This window comes from Podarcis raffonei, chromosome 12 (assembly GCF_027172205.1).
Source record: "Podarcis raffonei isolate rPodRaf1 chromosome 12, rPodRaf1.pri, whole genome shotgun sequence".
NCBI classification, from domain to species: Eukaryota; Metazoa; Chordata; class Lepidosauria; order Squamata; family Lacertidae; genus Podarcis; species Podarcis raffonei.
The window spans coordinates 47,181,569-47,204,431 of record NC_070613.1 but is presented as its reverse complement, the minus strand read 5'-3'; the positions used below and the strand labels follow the sequence as shown (position 1 = coordinate 47,204,431).

At 44.7% G+C, this 22,863-nt stretch overlaps 1 protein-coding gene and 1 long non-coding RNA gene across 6 annotated transcripts in view; one reads left to right on the top strand and one right to left on the bottom strand.

Moving 5' to 3' along the window:
• LOC128398316 (uncharacterized) overlaps positions 1 to 2,939 on the top strand; it is a 31,006-nt gene extending 28,067 nt beyond the window's left edge. For both annotated transcript variants that reach the window (XR_008327086.1, XR_008327087.1), the window contains exon 3: positions 2,873 to 2,939. This is a non-coding gene — a long non-coding RNA (uncharacterized LOC128398316). The remainder of the gene's footprint in view (positions 1 to 2,872) is intronic.
• The window catches only part of TMEM108 (transmembrane protein 108), a 182,864-nt gene that overhangs the window by 4,734 nt on the left and 155,267 nt on the right, over positions 1 to 22,863 (bottom strand). For 3 of the 4 annotated variants that reach the window (XM_053359255.1, XM_053359257.1, XM_053359258.1), the window contains one exon: positions 7,844 to 8,941. In XM_053359255.1, coding sequence (XP_053215230.1) covers positions 7,844 to 8,941 — 1,098 coding nt within the window. Of the gene's footprint in view, positions 1 to 7,843; positions 8,942 to 15,073; positions 15,420 to 22,863 lie in introns of those variants that run through there. The other variant, XM_053359256.1, reaches the window with a different exon arrangement.

Genomic DNA, 22,863 nt, shown 5'->3' with positions numbered 1-22,863 from the left:
TCCCTCGGCCAATAAAGCGAGATGAGCGTGCAACCCCAGAGTTGGCCATGACTGGACCTAATGGTCAGGGGTCCCTTTACCTTTAAAGCACAGGGTTTCCCTGCAAAGAATCCTGGGAGCTGCAGTTTATCCCTCGAAGAGCTAGAATTCCTTTCGCCATTAACAAACTACAGCCCCCAGGGTTCTTTGCGGGGAAAGCCATGTGCTTTAAATGTATGGTGTGGATGTGTCCCTATGTTTAATGGCTGCAAGAGAATGCTTCTTACAAGCCTAATTTCAGTTGGATCCTGTGGGTGCCAGTGATGGCCTCTGGGCACCTGAGCACCCACAAGTGCCAAGTTGGTGACCCCTATGTTAGCTCTAGTTTCTCACTTGTGCAACCAAATTGCAGGGTCTCTATTAGCCTGGGAAATAATGGGTTGAATTCTGGGAGGAGAGCCTTCAAACAGAAGTGCTTACTCCAGGGAAACTTTTGAACCATAACTGTGCATTGTTCTGTACACCGATTATCTAAAATAGTGATTATGAAAGCTTTTTAATTACATTTATATTCTGTCTTTCCTTCAAGAAGCTCAAAGGAGCATTCATGATTTTCCCACCTCCTTTTACCTTCTCAGCAGCCCAGTGAAGTAGGTTAGGCTCAGAGACAGTGACTGGCCGAAAATCTCTCAGTGAGCTTCAAGGCTGAAGGTAAAGTTGAACCCAAGTACTGCCCCCCCTCCGCTCGGCTTAGCCCAACCATTATATCACATAGTTGCTCTTTCAAAGAAAAGATGTGGTAAAAAAAAACAGCTTTAGGGGCGGGTTCCACAGCATATAAAACACATCTATTCTTTATGCATTATCCTACAGCTAGGCTGTTAGTCACATGGGCAGACTAAAAAGGCAGATTCCTTTCTCTCTAGGAGCTTGTCCAAGGAAAACAATTCAAGAACTACCCAAGAGCCATAATTTTTATCTTAGATTTGTAAATGAAAAATACTGACTGGTGGGGTGGGGGTGGGGGAGCAAATGCTGGTAGGTCAAAGACCCTTTGAATAGTTTGAGAACTAAAACCACTGTAAATAAGTCTCGTTGCACACTAGGGTCCGCTTGTGACCTTCCCACAGGCATTTAGTTGGCTACTGTGAGAACAGGATGCTGGACTACATGTGCTAGGAGGTTTCTCTGTATATATGCATGGCATTTTTAGCCCACCTTTCTTTCAAGGAGCTACCTTGCGGCATACGTGGGCCTCCCCAGCCCCATTTTATCCTCACAAACAACCCTCTGAGGTAGGCTAGGCTGAGAAGTGACAGTTGGCCAAAGGCCACCTCGTGAACTTTGTAGCTGAGTTGGGATTTGAATTCTGGGCTCCGAGGTCTTAGTCAGGGACTAATAACCACTAAACCCCAGTGGTCATCAGGGATTCAAATGAACGTTTCCCACCTCACCATATAAATTACGGACGTTTTACCAGTGCGTAGGGGGTCAGAGTTCTGTTTAAAGTAACAGGGAGCACGGGGGGGGGGGGAGGCTGTTAATCAGAACAGTTGATTTAGTTCCTGCTTTATTCAAAGGAAAAGGTGTGCGTCTGCTACAAATCTCTTTGTTGAATTAATAGAAATATAGTTATTACTCCTGTCACATTCAAAATTGCAGGCTATTATACGCCTACCACAATGCTTAAGACGAGCTCTTTGCTTCCATTTATCCGGTGCCATTCATTTAATTCCTACTGTACAAATCTTAGTCCCCAAGCAAACAAACAGATGTGTAGGCAAGAAGTCCCAGGGTGGCAATGAAAAGCACTTGGTACGTAAGTGCCCACTTAGAGAAGAATGCATCCCATGGAATTGATCTTCTTTCAGGGCTTATTTATGCAGTTGCTGTTGAGTCAGGATCAACAATATTTGGAATGACAGCCTGGGGTTCTTAGGAAATGCCCTTTTTACTACATCTTGCCTTTGCTCCAAGGAGATCAAGGCAGCTTACATGGGTCTCCCCTCCCCCATGTTATTCTAGCAATCATCATGTGGGGCAGGTTATACTGAGAGAGAGAATGACTGGCCCGAGGTCAGTCCCCATCTTCCTAAACCACTGCGTTAAGTCACACCCATCTGCTCAAGTCACTTACCATGCATTGCACCGGGTTGGACTAAATGACCCTCATGGTCCCTTCAAACTGTGTGCCAATAGTACACAACCATAGCTTGTCTTTTGGAGATGGTGCAGTTTTGGGTTCATAAGCAACAGTACTCTGAGAATTCAGATCATTATTAGTATAGATGATTTGTGTGCTTTCTTCTTCTGCTCTCAAAGAATCCCTATATTAGGCGGAGGTGGAGCGTTTGGAGGGGGGAAGGGCATCTGAAAGTACTTTCACCTAGACAGACCATTCTGAATGGCTTAGATACTTAATTACAGGGCTTGTGTTACGGTGGATGAAGGTTTTGCAGCTATATCTCTGCGTAAACCTTTGGAAAATGTTAGGTTTGATGTTCGTCAAATTATGTTGCCAGTTTGCCTCCGGTGGGCTGGAAAGACAGATCTGTTGCATCTAAGCCACAGTGATTGCTTTGTTTTTTATTCTCAAGTGGAATGGCAGTAAACATGAACCCCAAACTTAAAAGTATGAAAGTTGCATGTGTGGGGTGCATATTGGTTAGTTGGGGTTAGATGACTAGTAATTTACCACACAGGGTTTCCAAATGGAAAGTGATTTTAATGTAAATGGTACAGAGCTGCATAATATTACAGGCTTGGATGTTTCAAACTAATGGAAATTCCCAATATAGGCTCCAGTCTTTCACAGGAGAGACCACAGCTCAGTGGCAGACCACATACTTTGAACCATGGCTAAGAATGTAATTCTGGACTTCTCCAATTACAGATTTAAAGTGACAGGGCTGAGAAAGACTTCGGCTTGGTGGTCCCCAAGAAATCAGTGGAGAGATACCAGGAATTGGTTCACTCCTGAAGAGCTGAATCCACTTAGCTTGATGGCTCTGGCTCTTCCTACATCAGCGTTTCTAGGACAGCCAGGTAAGTTGGACAGCAATCTGCAGAATGTCAAGGTAGCTGACTTACACTTCCTCCGTTGATATGGATCATGCTGGCTGATATGAAAGCAGCTGCTGCAGACCTCTCCTATAGGAAGCGCTAATGTGGTGTGGAGAATTAGCTAAGTGTAAAAGCTGCTTTCAGGTTCTGCGGCAATACACTTCAATTTGAGGCAGCCTGACTTCCATTGCAGTGTCAAAGCACATCTAAACTGCATACGCCACTTAAAAGGAGCACTGCTGACCTGTGAGCCAAAGTGCAAATGCACGCTAAGTGAGTGTGAGCGTCAAATAAGGTTAAACATGTCTTGCTGGGGGGGGGGGAGAGACATAAACAGGGCCATGTGTCTAAGTTATAATCCTAAGCAAACTTACTAGGGAGTAAGCCCCATTGAGCAAAATGGATCTATCTCCAAATAAATAGGCTTGCAAAGTGAGTTGGATAGATCAAGCACAGAGTTGCATAGAAGGCAATCCATGCAAAGACACCATACTAAAGCCGTACTGTAATGGTGATCTTCACCTGCAACCTATCTCAGTGGCAAGGCTGATCCTTCAGATGCTAAGAAGGGCCAGACGCTTCTCCTGAATTTCATTGGTGGTTGTGAGGAATCCAAAACCCAATCATAACTTAACCAATTGCTGATAATAATAAAAGCAGAAGGAACTCTCAAGTGTTCTGAGGATGTGAAATACAGTGGAACCTCGTGTTACATACTGTCCCCCTTGCGAACGCTGCGGGTTACGAGCTCTGCTAACCCGGAAGTAGATGCTCCTGTTGTGACCTTTGCCCTGGGATGCGAGTGGAAGTTGCATGCCGGCAGCAGCGGGAGGCTCCATTACCGAAAGCACGCCTCATGTTACAAGCGGTTTCGGGTTACAAACGAACCTCCGGAACGGATTAAGTTCATAACCAGAGGTACCACTGTATGAGCTAGAACAGGATCCAAAGGAACACGCCACATGCATCTTTGGTATTCTACTGATACTTCCACACTCCAAGCTGGCCTCCATTTCACATGAACAGTAATGGCTAAATTAATTCACAGTCATGAATTGAAGTCACAGCTTTCCCATCCTCCTCTTTTTCATCACATCAGCCTTTAATTGCAGCAATAGGTTTCTTTTCTTTTTTCCTTAAAAGGTCTGGATTCCAAGATCTTGGAGAAGTTTTTCAAAGTGATTGTGCTGAACATTTTGCTACTTCATGTTACAAATTCTCCCTCTTCCCCAAATGACTCAAGGCAGCAAGAAGGACATAAAACCTCCTGGAATTGTGACAAGATGAAAATGCATTTTCATCTTAAGAACTGAATGCCACTTAGCACTTCTCTGCTGAGCATGTACAGTAAGTATTAGTTAAATAGAAGACACATTTTCCAGGGTTTCTCTGTATTTCCTAATGCATTGGTCAAAACCACACAGATTTTGGGAACTACTTCATTCTCTGGCTGGCCAAACCAACTGGCCTGAGCGTACAATAATGAGATGAACATGTGCTTTGCGTGATGTGGTCTCTCACAATTTGGCTGCTCTCATGATTTGGCTGGGACTCTGTAGATTTTGCTCTGAAAAGAGAGAATTCCTGTGGATGGTTGTACCTCCCCCTGTGCTGTTTTAACCCTGGAAAATGCTTCTTCTGAAACTCCATTCTTTGGTTACATTTATGGATATGGGGACTTATGCTGAACACTGTGCAAAAAATCTCCACCTTCCTGATTTCTATATGCTTTATACTGATACAGAATTTCACTGTTCAGTTAATCCCACACTCCCCGCCACTTCCTTGTGATGGGAAGATTAGCGACATTTCTTTTCAAGTGGAAATATGGCTGCCACGACCCTTTAATTTGATTAGAGAATGGCCATGTGGTATTATTCTCAATTGTGTGAGCTTTTAAAAAGGCACCAGGACAAGAAGCAGAACATGAACAGGGGCACCTGGATAAACTATTGTAGGAGCGAGATCCAGTTGGATAGCTGGCAAAATGCTAAATCCAACCAAACTATGGAAATTCTAAGGCTACCAGTCAGTAAAATGTTGACTTTCCATATCTGGGCAGGCATGTTTCCTAGGAAATTTTATCTTGCAGTCTTAAAATATCAAAACAATGAGGGACTCCATTTGAATCGCAACCACTGGCATCACCAGGGCAGGAATTTGAGACAAGTCAGTGTGGTGTAGTGCTGAGAGTGTTGGACCTGAGAGACCTGAGTTCAAACCTTTGCTTAGCTGTGAATCAGGCGCACCAACTAGCGGGGGCCAGGAAGGGAAACCAAAATTTTCAAGGGGGTGGTTGGGCCCTTTCATAATTCCCTGGTGGCCATGTGCACATGTTGTGGGGCATGCTTGTGTCGCGTGCAAGCCGTGGGGCATGTACGAGTGATGTCAGCCTGCCCTGGGCGTGCCCACATGCCACAGGGTGTGATGTTGTGCAAGGTGGAACGCTTGCACTGGATTGTCTTAGGCACACTGTTACCTCATAGGGTTATAGTCAAGGAAAAATGGAAAGAGGAAGAAGCTCCCTGGAAGAGAGGTGGGATATAAACATGAGGATGTAACAATCAATCAGTCGAGGGCCCTGCACAGCAGAATGAGCAAGAAAGTCCCCAGATACAGCAGGGCTGTCTTATCAGTTTGAAGTACATAAAGTACTAACACATTGATATCTAAATGCCCTTCTTCCGATAATTAAGTTCAGGGTCTAAGAATTCCTTAACTGCACAGTCGCACAGCTGTGTACCACTTGTGCACCTATATGTCTATTTTTCATTGTGGTTGTCACAATAATCCTGTACTGTACTGTATTTGATGTACTGCCTGCCAGTCAAATAAACTGAAGTTTACTGTGTCATGTTTTGCTTCCTGTGCCATTAACGTGCTGACTGGTAGCTACCACGTAGACTTTAAAAATAAAAAATGTGCGCAACAATAAACCTGCAAATTGGTCAGACAAAAGGTTGACTCTATTTGCCTTGTGTCCTGAAGGTGGCAGCAACCTCCCTACTTACATGACCCATTTGTCAGGTGATCTGCCTTGGAGCCTAGTTGCAGCTGTGCTGCGATGCTGAATATGAAATTGCACTCTTTTGGCAAGAACATATTTTCAGGAAAACCAAAGCATTCTGCCTTGGGATCATGTACAAGGGAGCTGCAACTGGTCTGTCCATCAGGGGGAGCAAGTAATTTATTTCACATTACCATGACAAGAAAAGTGACTTGTCGGGGTGGGCATTTGTACCACATCTGGTATGTAATGCATGCCTTTCAACTTCGGAGATGATGGGGAAGCAGCCTGCAGAGTTAGCAGAGCCAAGGAAAGATTATACTATGATTATTGTCATTATCTTATTATCCTGATGCGGCACCATGCATGGCACCTGCCTTGCGAAGCGTTCCATCCCCTGAATTACAATTGGACAGGAAGGGTGTAGCTCGGGAGAGAACGAACTGTTCAGGGAAACAAAGTCAAATAGAACAGTCCGGCTGCTGACTTGAGAAATATGTTAATACAGCAACATCTGGCCCAAAAAGCCGTTTACAGGCTGGAGACAGAAAAGAGCTTTTAAAAAAGTTGAACTGACACAAAAAACATTGCTGTCCGTGACGTATTCTTTTGTCCCATTGTTATCTGGACAAGAGAGGTTGGGAAGCATTTGAAGCACTACCCAAACCCTTCAAGGACTATGAATGGGCCAGAAGCCAAAGAGCAGCTTAGGCTCGTGCAAAGAGAATTGTTGACTTTTAAATTTTTGAGTTAAGACTTCTGGACCATTCAGCTGTTGGCATTATATTAAGACTGTTTTGTGATCTGACATGGTTGCCTCTTGATCCAAAAGTGAACTAAGCATGGCACATATTTGTCTAGACTACTACCACCTCTTAAGAATTTTCTGCCACTAGGATTTCCTCTCACATAAAGTGAGCAGGATGTGGCTGCCTCATCAGCTACACAGAATGAGACAAACAGGTAGAGCTTACTGTGCTCTGCCACTTATCTATGTTTCCATCCCTGTTATGAAGCTATGCCGCAGAAGAGGTAGATCACTGTTTCAGTCCATCCTGGCAACCTCTCAGTCTTGCAGAAGATACAAACTAATTGTATCTGCAAGGCCAGACATCACTACATGTTCCATCTCCAGCCCGGATCACACTCCATGATGTTACAATTTGGGAGGTAATGACAATTGATACTAAAATCCCAGCAGCCATTTATAGGGAATTCCACAGCCTGCTATTCAGCTTGGTGTGGGAGAACTGAAATTGCAGTGCTTCAAGTATCTCCACAACCAAATCCCTTAATCTCCCCTGATGGACTAGTACTAGCTATAATTAACTCCCATGAAGTAATATTCATCAAGTAGAAGAGAAAAATTAATTAGACCCAACAGTGTTTGCATGACCAACTGGGAAAAGTAATCCAGCCAGTGCTCTTTCCCTTCTTAATGCTATATGTGATATAGGTCATTGGGAGCGCTAGACTTGTAAGTCCCAGATCACCAGTTTTCATTCTAAAAGAGTACCTTTCTAGCATTTGTAGAACCTGAGATAGGAGGCAAAACACACAGGCACTATTCTTCTCATAAGAGTACCAGTCAGCTGTATAAGGCACGGTTTACCAACAAACCCAATTATGTAGAAATGCCTTGCTTTTGGGAAAAAAAGCTACTATCCAATTCCTAGCATCCAGTTTTCAAGCACCTGAAGATTCAAGGCTCCTCCATTACTCCATCCTTGTGTATAGCTAATGTATCACAAACATCTACCACAGAAAGTATGACAAAAAAAGAAGTCAACTTACAGCATGAGGATATGGGCACACTGATGGCCAAAATGATCCATGCTATATCCACTTTGCTGAGACAAATGGTTGCCCTGTGCTGGGGCTTGTTTCCCTCTGAGGCGTGAGAAATGTTCCCTGGCATACCAGGCTTCCGGGTCCCAGCGGGTACCAATCTGTTTAGGAAGTTTCCTGTTGCTGTTGAAGTGGAACTCGGCATCCACGTGGAGGGCTCTGCACTTGGCAAGTTGGCATGCCCAGAGGGATTCAGTGCAGTAGATGTTTCATTTGGGTTCCTTGTTGTATGCGAGGAAGAAACATCAGCATCAATGCCCGTTTGACCAGAGTGACCAAATGCTGCTACTGTTGCAGTCCCAGGGCTGGCAAAAAAAGGTCCCTGGTTTGTAGTTTGGCTCGAGGGTACCCAAGAGTCATTTTTGCCCAGAATATCCCATATGCCATACCGCTGGGGTTTAGAAGGCACTGTCACCATTTCAGGAGCAGCTGATGGGGCATTTGCTGGGGTGGTGAGACCTGTTTCCTGCGTAACCAGTTCGGATGAGCTCCCCTTCCCTGTCGTGTTAAGGCCTCCCAAGGTATCACTGTGGAAAGATGCAAGTGAGTCTGTTGTGGTTACCAGCATGGTGCCATTACTACGACTGTGGGCTGTGGACTGAGACTGAAAGGGATGATCTGGAGACCAGTTCCTCACGGTCGGGGGAGAGTGCTGTCCCGTCTTTCGATAAGGCTCTGTAAATTCTGTGGAATTGCCGTTGACAACCTGAGAGACATTCACTTGGGGGAGAGTCTTTCCGGAAAACAAAGCACTCTGGTTGTTTAAGTGATATGGTTCTTTGTTGCCAACGGGATGGCTGCTGGTTGATTCCTTCTGGCCAATAGAAGGAGTGTAAGTCTCCACTGAGCTAGCGGGATGAAAGTTTGCAAGGGATGCTGTGGGCAAGAGTTTGGTGGTGTGACGGCCTTTGTGTCCAGGAGTCATCCCCATAGCTGAGATATTGCTATTGTCTGTCAGGAGGCCCCAAGATGATGCCAAGCTGGGAAACGGTGCCTGAACTGCAAACACGAGTTCTTCTGTCAGTGCCAAAATCAGTAGAACGCCTGCAAGGAGAGAGATTGCAGTGAAGAAAACCCAAAGCATAGCAAACTGGCATAAAATCAGAATGGCAGGTTTGGGACTGAGGTGACGGCAACAGAAGCTCACTCCCTGCATTGCAGCTGGGTCATTTGTACACAAGGTTGTATGCTTGCCAAACATATATTCCAGTACAGAATATGAAACCCAGAGAATTTCAGCTTTGATTAAAAAAATTCTACATGTATAAAGTATTAATGGCAGTGCAGAAATGCCATTTCTTACCCTTATTCCCTCTCTCTCTCTCTCTCGTGTGTGTGTGTGTGTGTGTAAGTGTGTAAAGTTTCATTTATTTTAAACAATTATGGCCCAGTCTTCAACTACACAGGTTAGGACAGAGCATGTGAGGGTATCCTGCTTCATCCTCACAAAAGGTAGGTTTTGCGGAGAGAGAGAGACAGACAGACAGAGTGGGGAGGCAAGGCCACCTGGTGAGTTTCATGTGAGCAGGTATTTGAACCCAGATCTTATTAGGCCAAGTCTAACACTCAAAGTACTTTACAACAGTTACTCACCACACTGTGCAGAAAACACACAACCTTGCAAATCTCAAAATGCTAATTTCTGTTGACCAGAGTCAGGATGGCCAGCAGGTTGGATCTGGGCCTATAGCAATTATACTGGGCACCTGACAATTCAAACCCACCCTTTCACTCATAAGGCAATACAGCACAACACTAGCAGGTTGTAAGGAACGGAGATAGTCTACACTTTATCATGATACCTCTCTTTTTTTTATTTATTTCGAAGCAGGGCTATGTTTGAGCACACACAATTTATAACTGTGAAATGCTTAGAAGGCACCACTGTTATATTGGCATTGCTCTACCTAGAAAGAGGTCAGCTTGTTGTATATCAAAATACATTTATGGTGCCCAGAACACTGACTGTAGAACGAAGTAGAACGAATGTAGAAATCGGCCAGGACTGCCCCTGTTTACAAGTCCAGTTTAAAGATACAGAACCATACAAAGAGAGGAGCCTGGGATTCACTTGCCAACACCTAGATAGCAGATTGAGTAAGCTACACACGCCACCTGGTTTGAGTCTTCCTGCCTGCTCAACCAGAATGAGATGTATTGCAATTCTATTTAAATTACAGTAATTGTTTTAAATTTCCATCTATGCCTAGCATTTAGCATGTGCACTTTTTATGCAAATGTGTTCCAGTTTCTCCTCTTTTTTAAAAGTGGTGCATTTCCCTCTTGTGTATGTGTGTGTGATATGCAAGTAGCCACCCTACTCCTGGTTCCAGATAATGCCATATAACATATGGAGAAGAGAAGCCAGAGGTAAATGTAGGACAAGGAATACCTTTAGTTAAAGCGCATCCAGATGGCTCAAGTAAATGAGATGTGTCATGCATGACAGTAGAAAGCAAAAGGAGAATGAACCATACGGTCAAGCTAGAGGGAAAATTCCGTCACAGTGTGGCAATCAGTTATCATCTGAGCATGAAAGCAAAACATAGCTGCTGAACTTTCTCCAGCAGAAATCTTTCTGAGCTCTGTAGCACAGGTCCACACCTACCAAAATTGTGTCTCCATTTAATGCTAACTCTGAGACTTCAGAGGAAGAACAGGTACCCTCAAAATCTTAGGCAAACATTTACTTTGTGACCCCCAACAATGCAGTAAGTATCTGACTGCCACTGAGGACACTGGATGCTTCTAGACAGCATCTGTGGAGCAATTTGGAATTCTGTCTCAAGGTCATTTTAGGACACATTTCTCTTCAGATCACTGGTTTAATACAACACAGCAGCTCCTCCATAGTTATGAGGGCTTAAGGGGGGCAGCTGTCCAACCTGATCTCACAGAAGCTTCAAACTTGTGCTTCAGAGAATATTCATCCCTTGTATATTATGAATAAGCACAGGGAAATTAAGAACGGAATCTGAGAAGCATTGTTTGATTACTTATCTCAATGGGTTGTTTACTCTTATATTCCAGATATCACACCTTCCAGACAATGGAAGGACCAGGAGGACATCTGTATTTCCCACATCAATGCATTGATGTTTATTTATTTAGAAGTACAACAAACCATTTCCCTAAAACTGTGTACATGCTGTGCCTTTAAAGTACATTCAAAACACACGGTTTCCCTCAAAGAGTTCTGAGCACTGTAATTTGTTGAGGGTTGCTGGAAATTGTAACTCTGGGAGAGGTAAACTATAGGGCCCAGAATTCTTTGAGGGGAAAATGTGCTTCACATGCACTTTAAAGGTATAGTGTGTGTGCAGCCTTCATTTGTTTTAATACTGTGGCATTAACAAAAACCCCAAATTTCTGCCAACAATGTTGGGAACTGCACTCTGCCATGAACCTTTTCCAACTCAGGGGGACAAAGCGGGGGGTGGGGGTGGATTTTCCAGCTTTGTCTTCCATGGTTCTGCCCATACTTCCAGAATCCAAAGCTTCATCTGCCAAACCCCATTACTGGGCCTACATGAAAGCTCCTCACCATTTGCTTGGTACTGGAGCAAATTTTGCTACTGCTCCTTAGCAATGCTATTCCCGATCTCCTGTGTCACCAACCATAATCAAAGAAGAGTTCACTGTCACAGAAGGGGAGTCAGTGCAAGCTCATTTCCTTAGAACAGGTGTGGGCAATCTGACTTGAATGTTGTTGGAGTCAAACACCCAGCGTTCCTGATTCTTGGCCATGCAGGCAGAGGTTGATGGGATTTGAGAGTCTCTAGTTTAAAATATTTCTTCTTATAAACTAAAAAGTGCATTTTGGCAGCAGCATAGCGTGGTTTGCCGACGACCAGGGCACGGAGGGTGAATGGAACCCCTGCACCAGCTCAGTCCTTGATGCTGACGCTGCCAGAGCGCCCCCTATAAAGCCAAGTGGGGCCACACTATGCCACTTGCGGGGGGTTAGCTAGCCAATGTGGCCCTTGGCAGGTGAAACCTGTGGAGAGGAGGGCAGGGCTGGGAGTCGCCCCTTCCCCACCTTCATCCTAGTCCGCTCCCTGTCTGGGGAGCATGTCAAGTGAGCAAGCGCTGGCCAGGCAGCCATTCAGCAAGGGGGCCAGGGATGCGGTGGGAAGGCCAGGCTGGGCTCCAGGACCCAGAGACACCGCTCAGCATCAGGCAGGGAAGGATGGGGAACTTGGGGTGAGCCCTGCCAGGACATTCCTGGGTGGGATGGGGATCCCCGCAAAAGCCAAACCTTTGTGGGGGCACCTTGTTTGTGCCCCCTCAAAATTGCATGCCCGTGGCCACAGCCCCCTTGCCCCACCCACGCCCTGATTTTAGGGCCTTGCTAGACTGAATATTGCAGCCAAGGTTCTTCTCAGTTTTATGGATGAAGCACCTAGGGCTGTGCTTTTAACACCCAAAGGCGTGTGTGAGGGAAAGAAAACCTTCCCCACCCCCTCCAAATGAATAATGGACCATTGCAAAGTCAAGTAGGGAAGGGGGACAATTACCTGCATCCCCCTTTTATGTTTAATTTTTAACACACACACACACACACACACACACACACACACACACCCCGATTTATGCAGGAATGGGGCAAATAAACATTTCTACCTGGCTGGCCCAAAATATTTTTGGTGCCTAAGACAGCAGTAGATAACATCCTCCTCCCAATTAAGGTACATAGTACCTAAGGCTGGCTATATTTTGGTACTTGAAGCAGGAAAAAACCACCTCCTTTGCAGTAAAGATACTACCCAACACATTAAATTTCTTGACAGTAAAAACTGTCTGTCTGAGAGCCGGCACCCTCTTGTCAAATGATAGGACCAGTCCTATGATCATTTTTAGAGTGCTCCTTAAGGCTGGTTGATTTAGATTGATGCTGGCTGTGTGCAGGCCACTAACAAAAAGTCCTCACAAGTTTATTAACACTCCCCAGCCAGGCAGCAGCATGAGTTTATATGGGAGGTTATGAAAGTTCATAGCATCAGGTTGACTTGTCAAGTAGAGGGCTTTTTTCTGCTTTTGTTTCAGTTGTATATCAAAGTACTTGGGCACTTCCCAACAAGTCCTATGACTTTGGACAGAGTCCGAATTGTCAAAAACCCATTGGAAACATTTCCTGCTTGTGCAGGCATTTTCCCATGGTGAACAATTACGCACAAAGAGTTCAGCCTTGCATTCCAAAGCCAAGAGTATCTTCAACCCCCACCCACCTCAGTCTCATCCTCTGATCTCAGACATGACGATGACAGGAGAAACACAGCCTCCTTGATCAGTGGGGCTTCAAAAGCATTGTTGCTCTGGGAAGTCAAGAGCAGATCTTTTTTGTGCTCACATACCTCACCCGTGGCATTCAATTAGGGAAGAAAAGCTACCTGCCTGGAGCAAATAAAATTTTTGTCTTTGTACTGTAGACTGGCTTTGCATGCGCTCAGATCCTGCTCTCCACCACCCATCCAGGCAGGCAAGAGGCATCATCTAAATTCAAGGACACATTCCAGCGAGGCCAAAAACACTCATGGAGGGTGTGAAGTAGCTCTGTTGAGTGTGGCCTGGGAAGAGGGGGTGTAACTCAGGAGAAGAGTCCCATTTGTCCTCTGGGCCTGAGGTTCCCCAACCTTGCCTAAATGCTGCCTCACCTTGAAGTAAGCCCCATTGAACCTAACAGGATTTACTTCTGGGTAGACATAGACAGGATTGTGCCAGGAGTGCACTGACTGGAATTTTAGACATTTTCCTTCAGTGCCATTTGCAAGAGATCAGAATGAGGTGGCCTTCTAGCCCTCGTGAACAAACAATCCCATTGCTTGGTTTTGGGACCAATCTACATGTTTGCTTCTGAGGTGATACAGTGCATGGGATGCAGCTTTGCCGCCTGACGTTGATATGGGGCATCGTTTGTCTGAAATGAACCATACGTGAAAATTACCTAAGCAGACAAAACCCCTAAATACCCCTGATGTAATTCTGGAGATTTTCACTTGGGACTATTTCAACAACCTAATGGACAACCTGGGGCCCTTCAGAGCTTGTTGGACAACAGTTCCCATCATTCCTGATCTCTGGACACACTGGATGGGTCTGATGGGAGTTGCAGCCCAACAAGAAGATCTGGAGGGGCCCAGGTTGGCCAACCTTCAGATAGGAGTTCCCTGACATAAAGCACCAATGTGTATTTCTCAGCTAATGACATACTAAGAAGAAAAGTTATTTGTCCTCCCAGTGCCCTGCCTAGACCCGGGTTAGGGCACTTTTTTGTTATTTGTCCATGGGACCAAGAATGGGCGTATCCCAGTTAATATTTCATAGGTGTCAATCTAGGAATGCGATAGCCATCATCTTCATTTATACCTTATGCTCCTCAGGGCAGTTCACAACATAAGCAATGCCAATTCCATAAAACAATTACAAACACACACACAGGGTTAGTACTTAAAATAATCACCGTTGATTCAAATGGCTGCAACCTGGGAATAAACTACTTTGTTTCTGAGTAAACATACATAGGATTGGGCTGATCAAGTCTGATAAAGCCCATCTCATAGTAACAGGTAAACTGAGAGGGGGCTAGCTGGGGGGGGGGGGAGAGGACAAAAGAAAGCCATTCACCCTACAGCATGAACAAAATCTTGCTTTCTCAAAAGTATGGGAAATCAAAATATTTCCAAAATATATACAGCTCATCATAGGAAACAAGCACTATTCAGCTCAAGCACAGCACTCTCTTGACAAAGCAACTGAGTGTCCAGCTCTTTCAACAATTAAACCCGTTAAAGGAGCCATCAGCTCTGTTGCTAAGAAGGTGAATTTTTAGCCAAGCTTTAAGGCGAGTCAGTTCATAAATCAAGAAATTCAGTTCCCTCTCAGACTGTCAAGCAATAGGAACAATAGAGATTACAAACAGAACATTAACATGAAGAGGCAGGCAGGCGGTCTCCCCATTCATTCTCACGGTAAGCTGAAAGAAAGCAAGATTCTGTGGAAATAACAGAGGGTTCAGAAACGCCTATTGAGAAAAATATTCAGACAACTGAATAGCTTACTCTTCAGAAAACGATCACGGGGAATTAAATCGCTTTGTAATTACTGAACGGAGGAGGTCAAATAGGGGAAAAGTGAGATGAGACTGATCAGATTGCGCTAGGTAATAAAATTACTCACCTGAAAATATCATTTGGACTTGTCAGCAGACATTCTCACCTACTCACATCATGTAGGCTAGGAAGCTTCATATTTTAGTAATTTAAAAATAAATAAAGGAAGTGGCTTGTGCCTGCTAAGCCACTACTTCGCCGGAGGAGAGTTTTGCTGCTAATGCTGGGATGGCTTGGGAGCAAAGACGACAGGCACACAGTACGCAGGCGTGTCTTGCAGGAATGTGAGGCTTAGTGCCTGCTCCTTTGTGCAATACTTTTGCAAAAGGCAAGGAAGGCTTATTAGTTACTGAGCCTTATTTGCTCCCCTGCTGAGCTGCTTTGTATTCCAGCTTGGGTTTTTTCCACTCCGACATACACACTTGCAGTGCCAGACTCAGATGCTGCTACACAAAAGATCCCTGACTGCTCTGGTTTGCTGGGAAGGAAGCATTAGCCTCTCAGTGACACATCCCGATGGCTTGGACTAATTTCCTATTTTAAGGTGGAATACTGCTCATACTCTGACATGTAATTTGGCTACACGCACAGCTGGATTTTACACACTGAGAGATTGTTTTCTATACCTGTTCTCTTTAGATATTTGAAATCTGGGTTGTTGTTGTTTTAAAAAAGGGAAATCTGAATTGCCTTCTGACATGCTCTTTCTCTCTCTGGTTCCAATCCTGGATAGTACAGTATTTCCTTCATAGTGAAGAATGTTCCAACACTCTGCTTTGAGGATTGTGTGGAATCCACCTATATCCTAGAGATTATTGTTCTCACTGATGGTGTAGTCAGTCCAGTTATCTCCCACCTTGGGTTCTCAATGCTGTTAGACTACAATTCCTGTCATTCTTGACCATTAGATAAGCTACTAGGATGACAAGAATTGCAGTCCAACAACATCTGGAGACCCAAGGTTTTGAAGAACACTGGTGGAGGTCAGGGATGGGGAACCAGTGGTTGTCTAGATGTTGTTAGCCTTTAGGTCCCATCCTCGATGACTGGCCATGTATGTTCCTGGAGCTCCTTGGTATTTTTAAATATACAACTTGGTATTTTAAATTATATAACCACCCCTCTCATTCTCCTGTGTTATTTCTTCAGTAAAAATAAATCAGATCTTTAGGGTGTGAAGAGATGATGAAGATGAATTCAATTTTTAACCACCCTTCACCATGTGGTCTGAGGATAGGTTCCAGTAAATTAAACATACAATATTAAAACGGTAGAAAGCAAATTACAGTCACAAGAATAGGGCGAGTTCTAAAAAACTATTTCTCCAATGGAAACTCAATAGTGAAGGTACCAAACATACCTCTGGGGAGGGAATTCCGTAACATGGGGGTTGACACACAGAATGCCTTCTCCTGGGGCAACCCCTCAAACTTCTGTGGGCAGTGGAACTGGTAAGTGGGCACCCACTCTTCTGAACTGATCATGTGCACTGGGCAAGAAATAATATTTCAATATGCAATTTTGATTCTCTGAAGGTATCTCATGTTTTGTATAGTTTTGAAATTTTCATGCTGTTAGATCAATACTTGAGGAATTAGAAGTTGAATCTGTTAATTACCCAGATATGTACAGACTAATTAAGAGACCAAGGAGTGTAGGGAAACTGACAAAACTAGCTTCAGGTTGCATTCTTTTAGCTACTAACCTCCCAAGGAGACATATATAGGATTGGCAGAGTCAGGCACATATACAGTATAATCCAGGGGTCAGCAACGCTTACCGGGCATGGGCCGGATCACTCCCATGGAGATCTTCGCGTCTCCCATGGAGATGCTGAAAATCGTGCCTGCACAGAAGCGATTTCTGGCACCGCGGACATGCGCAGATGCGATTACCGGCATCTGGGCATGTGCAGAGGCAATTTTCGGAGCCGTGGAAGAGAGTCCCTGTGTCACGCTCTGCCAGTTTAGTGCAGTGCGCAGGGACTCACCAAGCAGGCGGTTTGGTTCGGGGGCTGTTTGTGGGCTGGTTAAACAGCCTCCATGGGCTGCTTCCGGCCCATGGGCCTTAGGCTGCTGACACCTGGTAAAATCCTTCGTATGTCTACTCAGAAGTAAGCTGCATTGCATTCAACAGGTCTTACAGGTAAATGCACAGTGGATTACAGCCTTAATCCCAATGATTTCTGTGGTTTAATCCTATAGAGATCAATGGGATTAAGGTAGAAATGTAATGGATGTAATGCAATGGTCTTAACACTGTGATGTATTTGTATGGCGTAATGGATCAGGGCCAAGGTAGGCTGCCTATATCAGTGGAAGCTGAGTATTCTGCCCCCCCCCCGCACATTTTGTTAAAATAAGAGCAGCATATACCCTCCTTCTTCCAAACTGGGGGAGGAGGTGTAGGCAAGAGAAGCTCGGAAGCTTAAGAAAACACTGTCAAATGAGAGAAGTTGTGAAACTTCCTACTGAGAAAGCTCTGGCCAATTATTTGGCTGGAGCAAGTGCCTCAGTCATTTCTCATTAGCCTTAATGACTCAAGAACCATTTCCCCCTCCTACATCATTAGAAAATTAAGTCATCTGGTTGCAATGGGGCTAAGTCTTGACGACCTTGTCTATGGTGCAATTTTCTATATACATGTATGATGGACACCTGAGACACAACCTATAAAGGTGCAACCCTGGTGTAGACAGAGTTGGTGTGGATTTTAATTCTCCAATTCAACTCTCACTTCCACTAGGACAGATAGTGGCCTCTAGCCATCTAAATATTGTTGGACTCCCAACTCCCACCAGCCCCAACTAGCACAGCTAATGACCTGGGATGATGGGAGCTGTAGTTCTTATATAGTCCTCCCAGGGATATGGGAGCTGTAGTTCTCCACCCCATACTAGGAATCCACTGGCTGGCCACAGACAAGCCACTGCCTTTTAGCCTCAGGCCTCTCCTGTGTTTGGCGGATAATGAATCTTGCCTACCTTATAGCACTTTAGGAGGATTACATAGATCATCCTCCTCCAACCTGGTGTCTTTGAACCAGATGCTTTGAACTATAATTTCTATAATCCCTGGCCACTGGTCAAGCCGGCTGCTGATGGGAACTGTAGTCCAAAACATCTGGAGGGCACCAAGTTCAGGAAAACAGACACATGTGTGAAGTACTCTGTATATTCAAGTGCCAAGTTTTATGACGATTCTGTAAGAATATTCCAAACTGAGCAAGGCTAGTCATAGCTGCAATGCAGCGATTCAGAGGCAAAAATATCCACATTTGATGGAAATATGCACATGCACAGGGTGAAAGGGCATCTGAGTGATGCACATTTGTGCGTGAATAGGGGGGAAATGGGTATGTCATTTCCGGTTTCTCTGAGGTTCTCATTTTTCCAGTCTAAAGTTCAGTTCTCCACATTTCCGCATCAGTTTGCATTTAAAAAACATCTTAATGATAATTCAGCAGTATTTTAATGTGAATTTCTCCCAATACAAACATTTTGGGCGTTATTATATGCAGTTTTGCACACGTATCTCGAGAGCTGCATTGCAAAATTCAGAGGTGTAAATCTTGCGCTTCGGTTCACATATTATTTTGGAATGTGCACACTAGGTAGATTAAATATGAACTGAATTGGACTTCTCCCCCATTCCTCTCTGAGTGAATCATCCCTCGCTCTTCTTTGTTCAAATAACACCTGCCCTTTCTAGTTTTCTACTCTATAAAACCCATTCTCCTTTTTAGCCATTACATGGCAGCATTTCGGTTGTCAGGATGCTGTTGCCAAGGGAGATAGAATAGATGTGCAGCTGTTTTTTCTTCTACCACCACTTAGATTTGCTGTTGCTATTTACCTGACAGTGTGGCCTTTGGCTGTTGAGTGCATCACAGTTAACGCTCTAAGGCATTTTGGAGGAATCGTGGCAATGGCATAATGGCTCCCCAGCATGAAGTACAGCTTGCACAGGACCCTATTGGGTGAAGGGTTTTGTTTTATGTCACAGAGGCTGACTCAGAATGTCGAAAGTAGTGGCAGTATAAGGGTAGGAAAGAATCAAAGAGAAAGTAAAAGTGGGTTTGGTTGCCTTATCTTTACCATTTCGGACATCTAAATATGACCGTTCACATGCATCTGAAATGTGTGAATCAGGGTGGGAAATGTCAGTTCCAGGGCCTGGTGACAAGGTGTAGAGACAAGACACTTGCAAAAATCTCCAGTCTTGAGGGGTCCCACGTGTGCGTGTACACACACACACACACACACACACACACACACACACAGTCTTCCAATGTCTCCCCAAGGAAATTTGACCTTTTAGGGGAAAGTTTTCCCCCTCCAGATTAGGATGTTTGCCTGCTGGTTGGTTTTCCTTCTAGCCTGCCCAGCCTCTTGTGAGACCACAAAAAACCTGTGTGCACCTGCTCAGTCTGTTGTCTAGGTGTTAACCACAGATGGGCAAATTCTGGGCCCCATCGTATGAGTCTTTCTCTTTAAACCAGATTTGGATTGGAGAGCCCCTCAAATAGAAGACTGTCCTTTGTCATAAGGGACACGTGGACACCAAGGTAGAATTGCAGAACTTCTACAGCAGCCTACTCATTGTCTGGGCCTCAGTGATTTTATATCTCCTGAAGACTTTCACCTAAAGGAAGAAATTCACTGGAGCAGCATTCAGAGAGGAGAGAAATCACAAAGGCAACATGCTACAGCAGCATTTGAAAAGGGACTTGACAATTTGGCCTCCTAATAGAATGTGTCACTGCAGGTGTTACTAATACAGGGGCGATCGCACCTCATTCTTCTGAACGTCGGATGATCACTACAGGTATCATAAGTTATTCCTCTCCCACTTGATAAAGAGGACAACACAAGTGGTAAAGGAACAGATAGATTTTTGCCTTCCTCTGAAGACAGATACTGAACTAGAATAACGGATTGCCTAAGCTGACGCAGTAAATTGTGTGCTTTTACATAGAGCAACCTCAGAGAGAACACTGGAACTGCTTCTGCTAATGAGGGCTAAAGCGCTTGGCATTTTAATAGAGAACCTTTATGATCCATTACTTGATTAATTAGATTTGGTAGTTGAGGGCTGAGAATTCTGAAATAGCATCTGAAGTACCTCCACAATATCTGCTCTGCTGATTCCATGTGGCTGATAAACTAAAAATTCTTGATTCAATATGCAACCAAGCTGTGATTTATTTGGCAATATATTCAGTTTGACTGGTGGTTTATGTTTCCAGTGAGAAATGAATTCTCTTTTTGTAATTCGTTTAACTGTCCTTCACTACCACGGCACATTTCCTTTAGATACCAGAGTGCCTTGTGTGAATATTCATTAGCTAGGAGATGCTAAGGGCACGATCCAGTCAAACTTAAGCACTTTTAATTCTAACAGATTTCAGTAGGTGATATATACATTTGCTTAACTTGAGCTGAAAGCTGTGGAGATTTTTATTTTCTAGATGCTCTATTTTTTTTATTAAACTAAAAAAAATAAAATTGGATGGATTCCAGTTGGTGCCTCTGCACTAACGGAAGGGCTATTGATTCATTTATAGCATCTGCTAATGGAAGAGGAGAGGAAATGCTTTTTTGCCCATTCCTTCTTCCACCTAACCTCTCTTGCACATCCCCTCCCACCCTATTCTGGAGGATCCAACCATTCTCTGGAGCTGATTTTCAGGGGAAGGGGGTAGGTGCTACAAGGGGAGAGAACACAGGAAGTTGTCTTATATTGAATTCGACTATTGCTTCATCTAACCCAGTATTGTCTACACTGACTAGTAGTGATTTCAGACAGGGGACATCTTCCTACCTGAAGTTGATCCTGGGACCTTCAGTAAGCAGGACAAGTGCTCTGACACTTGAGCTATGACACTTACCCCAAAATTGCCTCCCCTTTTCTTTCATTGCTGGGTCCTTCTGAGAAATCAGAAGCTCTTCCCTGAGTGCAAGGGCACTCACTGGATTCCACCCAACTATTTTACTGCCATCTCAGGGACCATTATATTATGGAGAAATGCTGCAGAGCAGTAACAAATCAATCTGGCTTACAAAATGAATATGTAGGATACACAATCTTCTGAACTATAAGTCATAAAACAAAAAATAGACTAACAATGAAACTTAGTTTTCAGTATTGAAGAATGCATTTGTTTCTATAATGTTTTATGTTGTGAACTGCCCTGTGATCTTCAGACAGAGAGTGGTATACAAATTTAATAAATACTATTAAGGTAAAGGTAAAGGACCCCTGGACGGTTAAGTCCAGTCAAAGGTGACTAGGTGACTATGGGGTTGTGGCGCTCATCTCACTTTCAGGGTGAGGGAACTGGTGTTTGTCCACAGACAGCTTTCCGGGTCATGGGGCAAGCATGACTAAACCGCTTCTGGTGCAACGCGACACCGTGACGGAAGCCAGAGCACACGGAAACACCATTTACCTTTCTGCCACAGCAATACCTATTTATCAACTTGCACCGGTGTACTTCTGAACTGCTAGGTTGGCAGAAGCTGGGACAGAGCAACGGGAGCTCATCCCATTGCATGGAATCAAACCACTGACCTTCCAATTAGCAAGCCCAAGATGTTCAGTGGTTTAGACCACAGCGTCACATGCAGGGAAATAGTAGGGAAATACTACTACTACAACTACTACTACTACTACTGATATTAACAATAATACCACATAATCTAGCTCGAAAGAATCGCTCTATGCAAACTTAAGAGATCATGACCATGTCAGGCAGCCAGATAAATTATGTTTTATTGGTAAGAAGTCTTATAGTAAAAGGTAAAGGTACCCCTGCCCGTACAGGCCAGTCTTGCCAGACTCTAGGGTTGTGCGCTCATCTCACTCTATAGGCCAGGAGCCAGCGCTGTCCGCAGATACTTCCGGGTCACGTGGCCAGCGTGACAAGCTGCATCTGGCGAGCCAGCGCAGCACACGGAAACGCCGTTTACCTTCCCGCCAGTAAGCGGTCCCTATTTATCTACTTGCACCCGGAGGTGCTTTCGAACTGCTAGGTTGGCAGGCGCTGGGACCGAACGACGGGAGCGCACCCCGCCGCGGGGATTCGAACCGCCGACCATGCGATCAGCAAGTCCTAGGCGCTGAGGTTTTACCCACAGTGCCACCCGGGTCACAAGTCTTATACTGGACTCTGATTCTTCCTCCTTCAGTTTGGAAGGTTTTGCTTCTCTTTTAGATGAAGCACAGCTTGCTGTGCCATTTGAACTTGATAAATTGGCTACTCCATGGATGGGAAACTTCAGGCTTGGAAGCCCAATGCAGCCCTCCATACCTCTCAATCTGGCCCTTGGGACTCTCACTGGGCCCCTCCAAAGGCAACAACACACACCGGCTGTGATCTGCACTCTCCTCAAGTGTTTCTGTCTAATGTGTCCTTGAACTGTGACAGTGCCCCTTGCTTGCTTGCTTGCTTGCTTGCCTGGATGGAGGATGGAAAGATGTGAGTGTGAAGAAACCTTGTATTTTTGCGTAGGTGGAACACAGCCTATGAAACAAAGGTTTATTTAATTATTCTTTCCCCTTTTGCTTCTGGTCCTGCTATTGGCATGTGGCCCTTGGAAGGCTTTCCAGGTGGGAATGCAGCCATCAGGCTCAGAAAAGTTCCCACTCCAGCTCTGCTCCATATCGTGACCCTTTACAACCAGTGTGGGGAACCTTTGCCCCTCCAGATGCTTCTGAACCACAACTCCTTCATCCCTGGCCGTTGGCCATGCTTGCTACAGATAGTTCAGCAACATCTGGAAGGTCAAAGGTTCCCTACCCCTGCTTTACAATAAGGAATATTGGATTTAGACTTTTTCTTTTTTACTAATAGCAT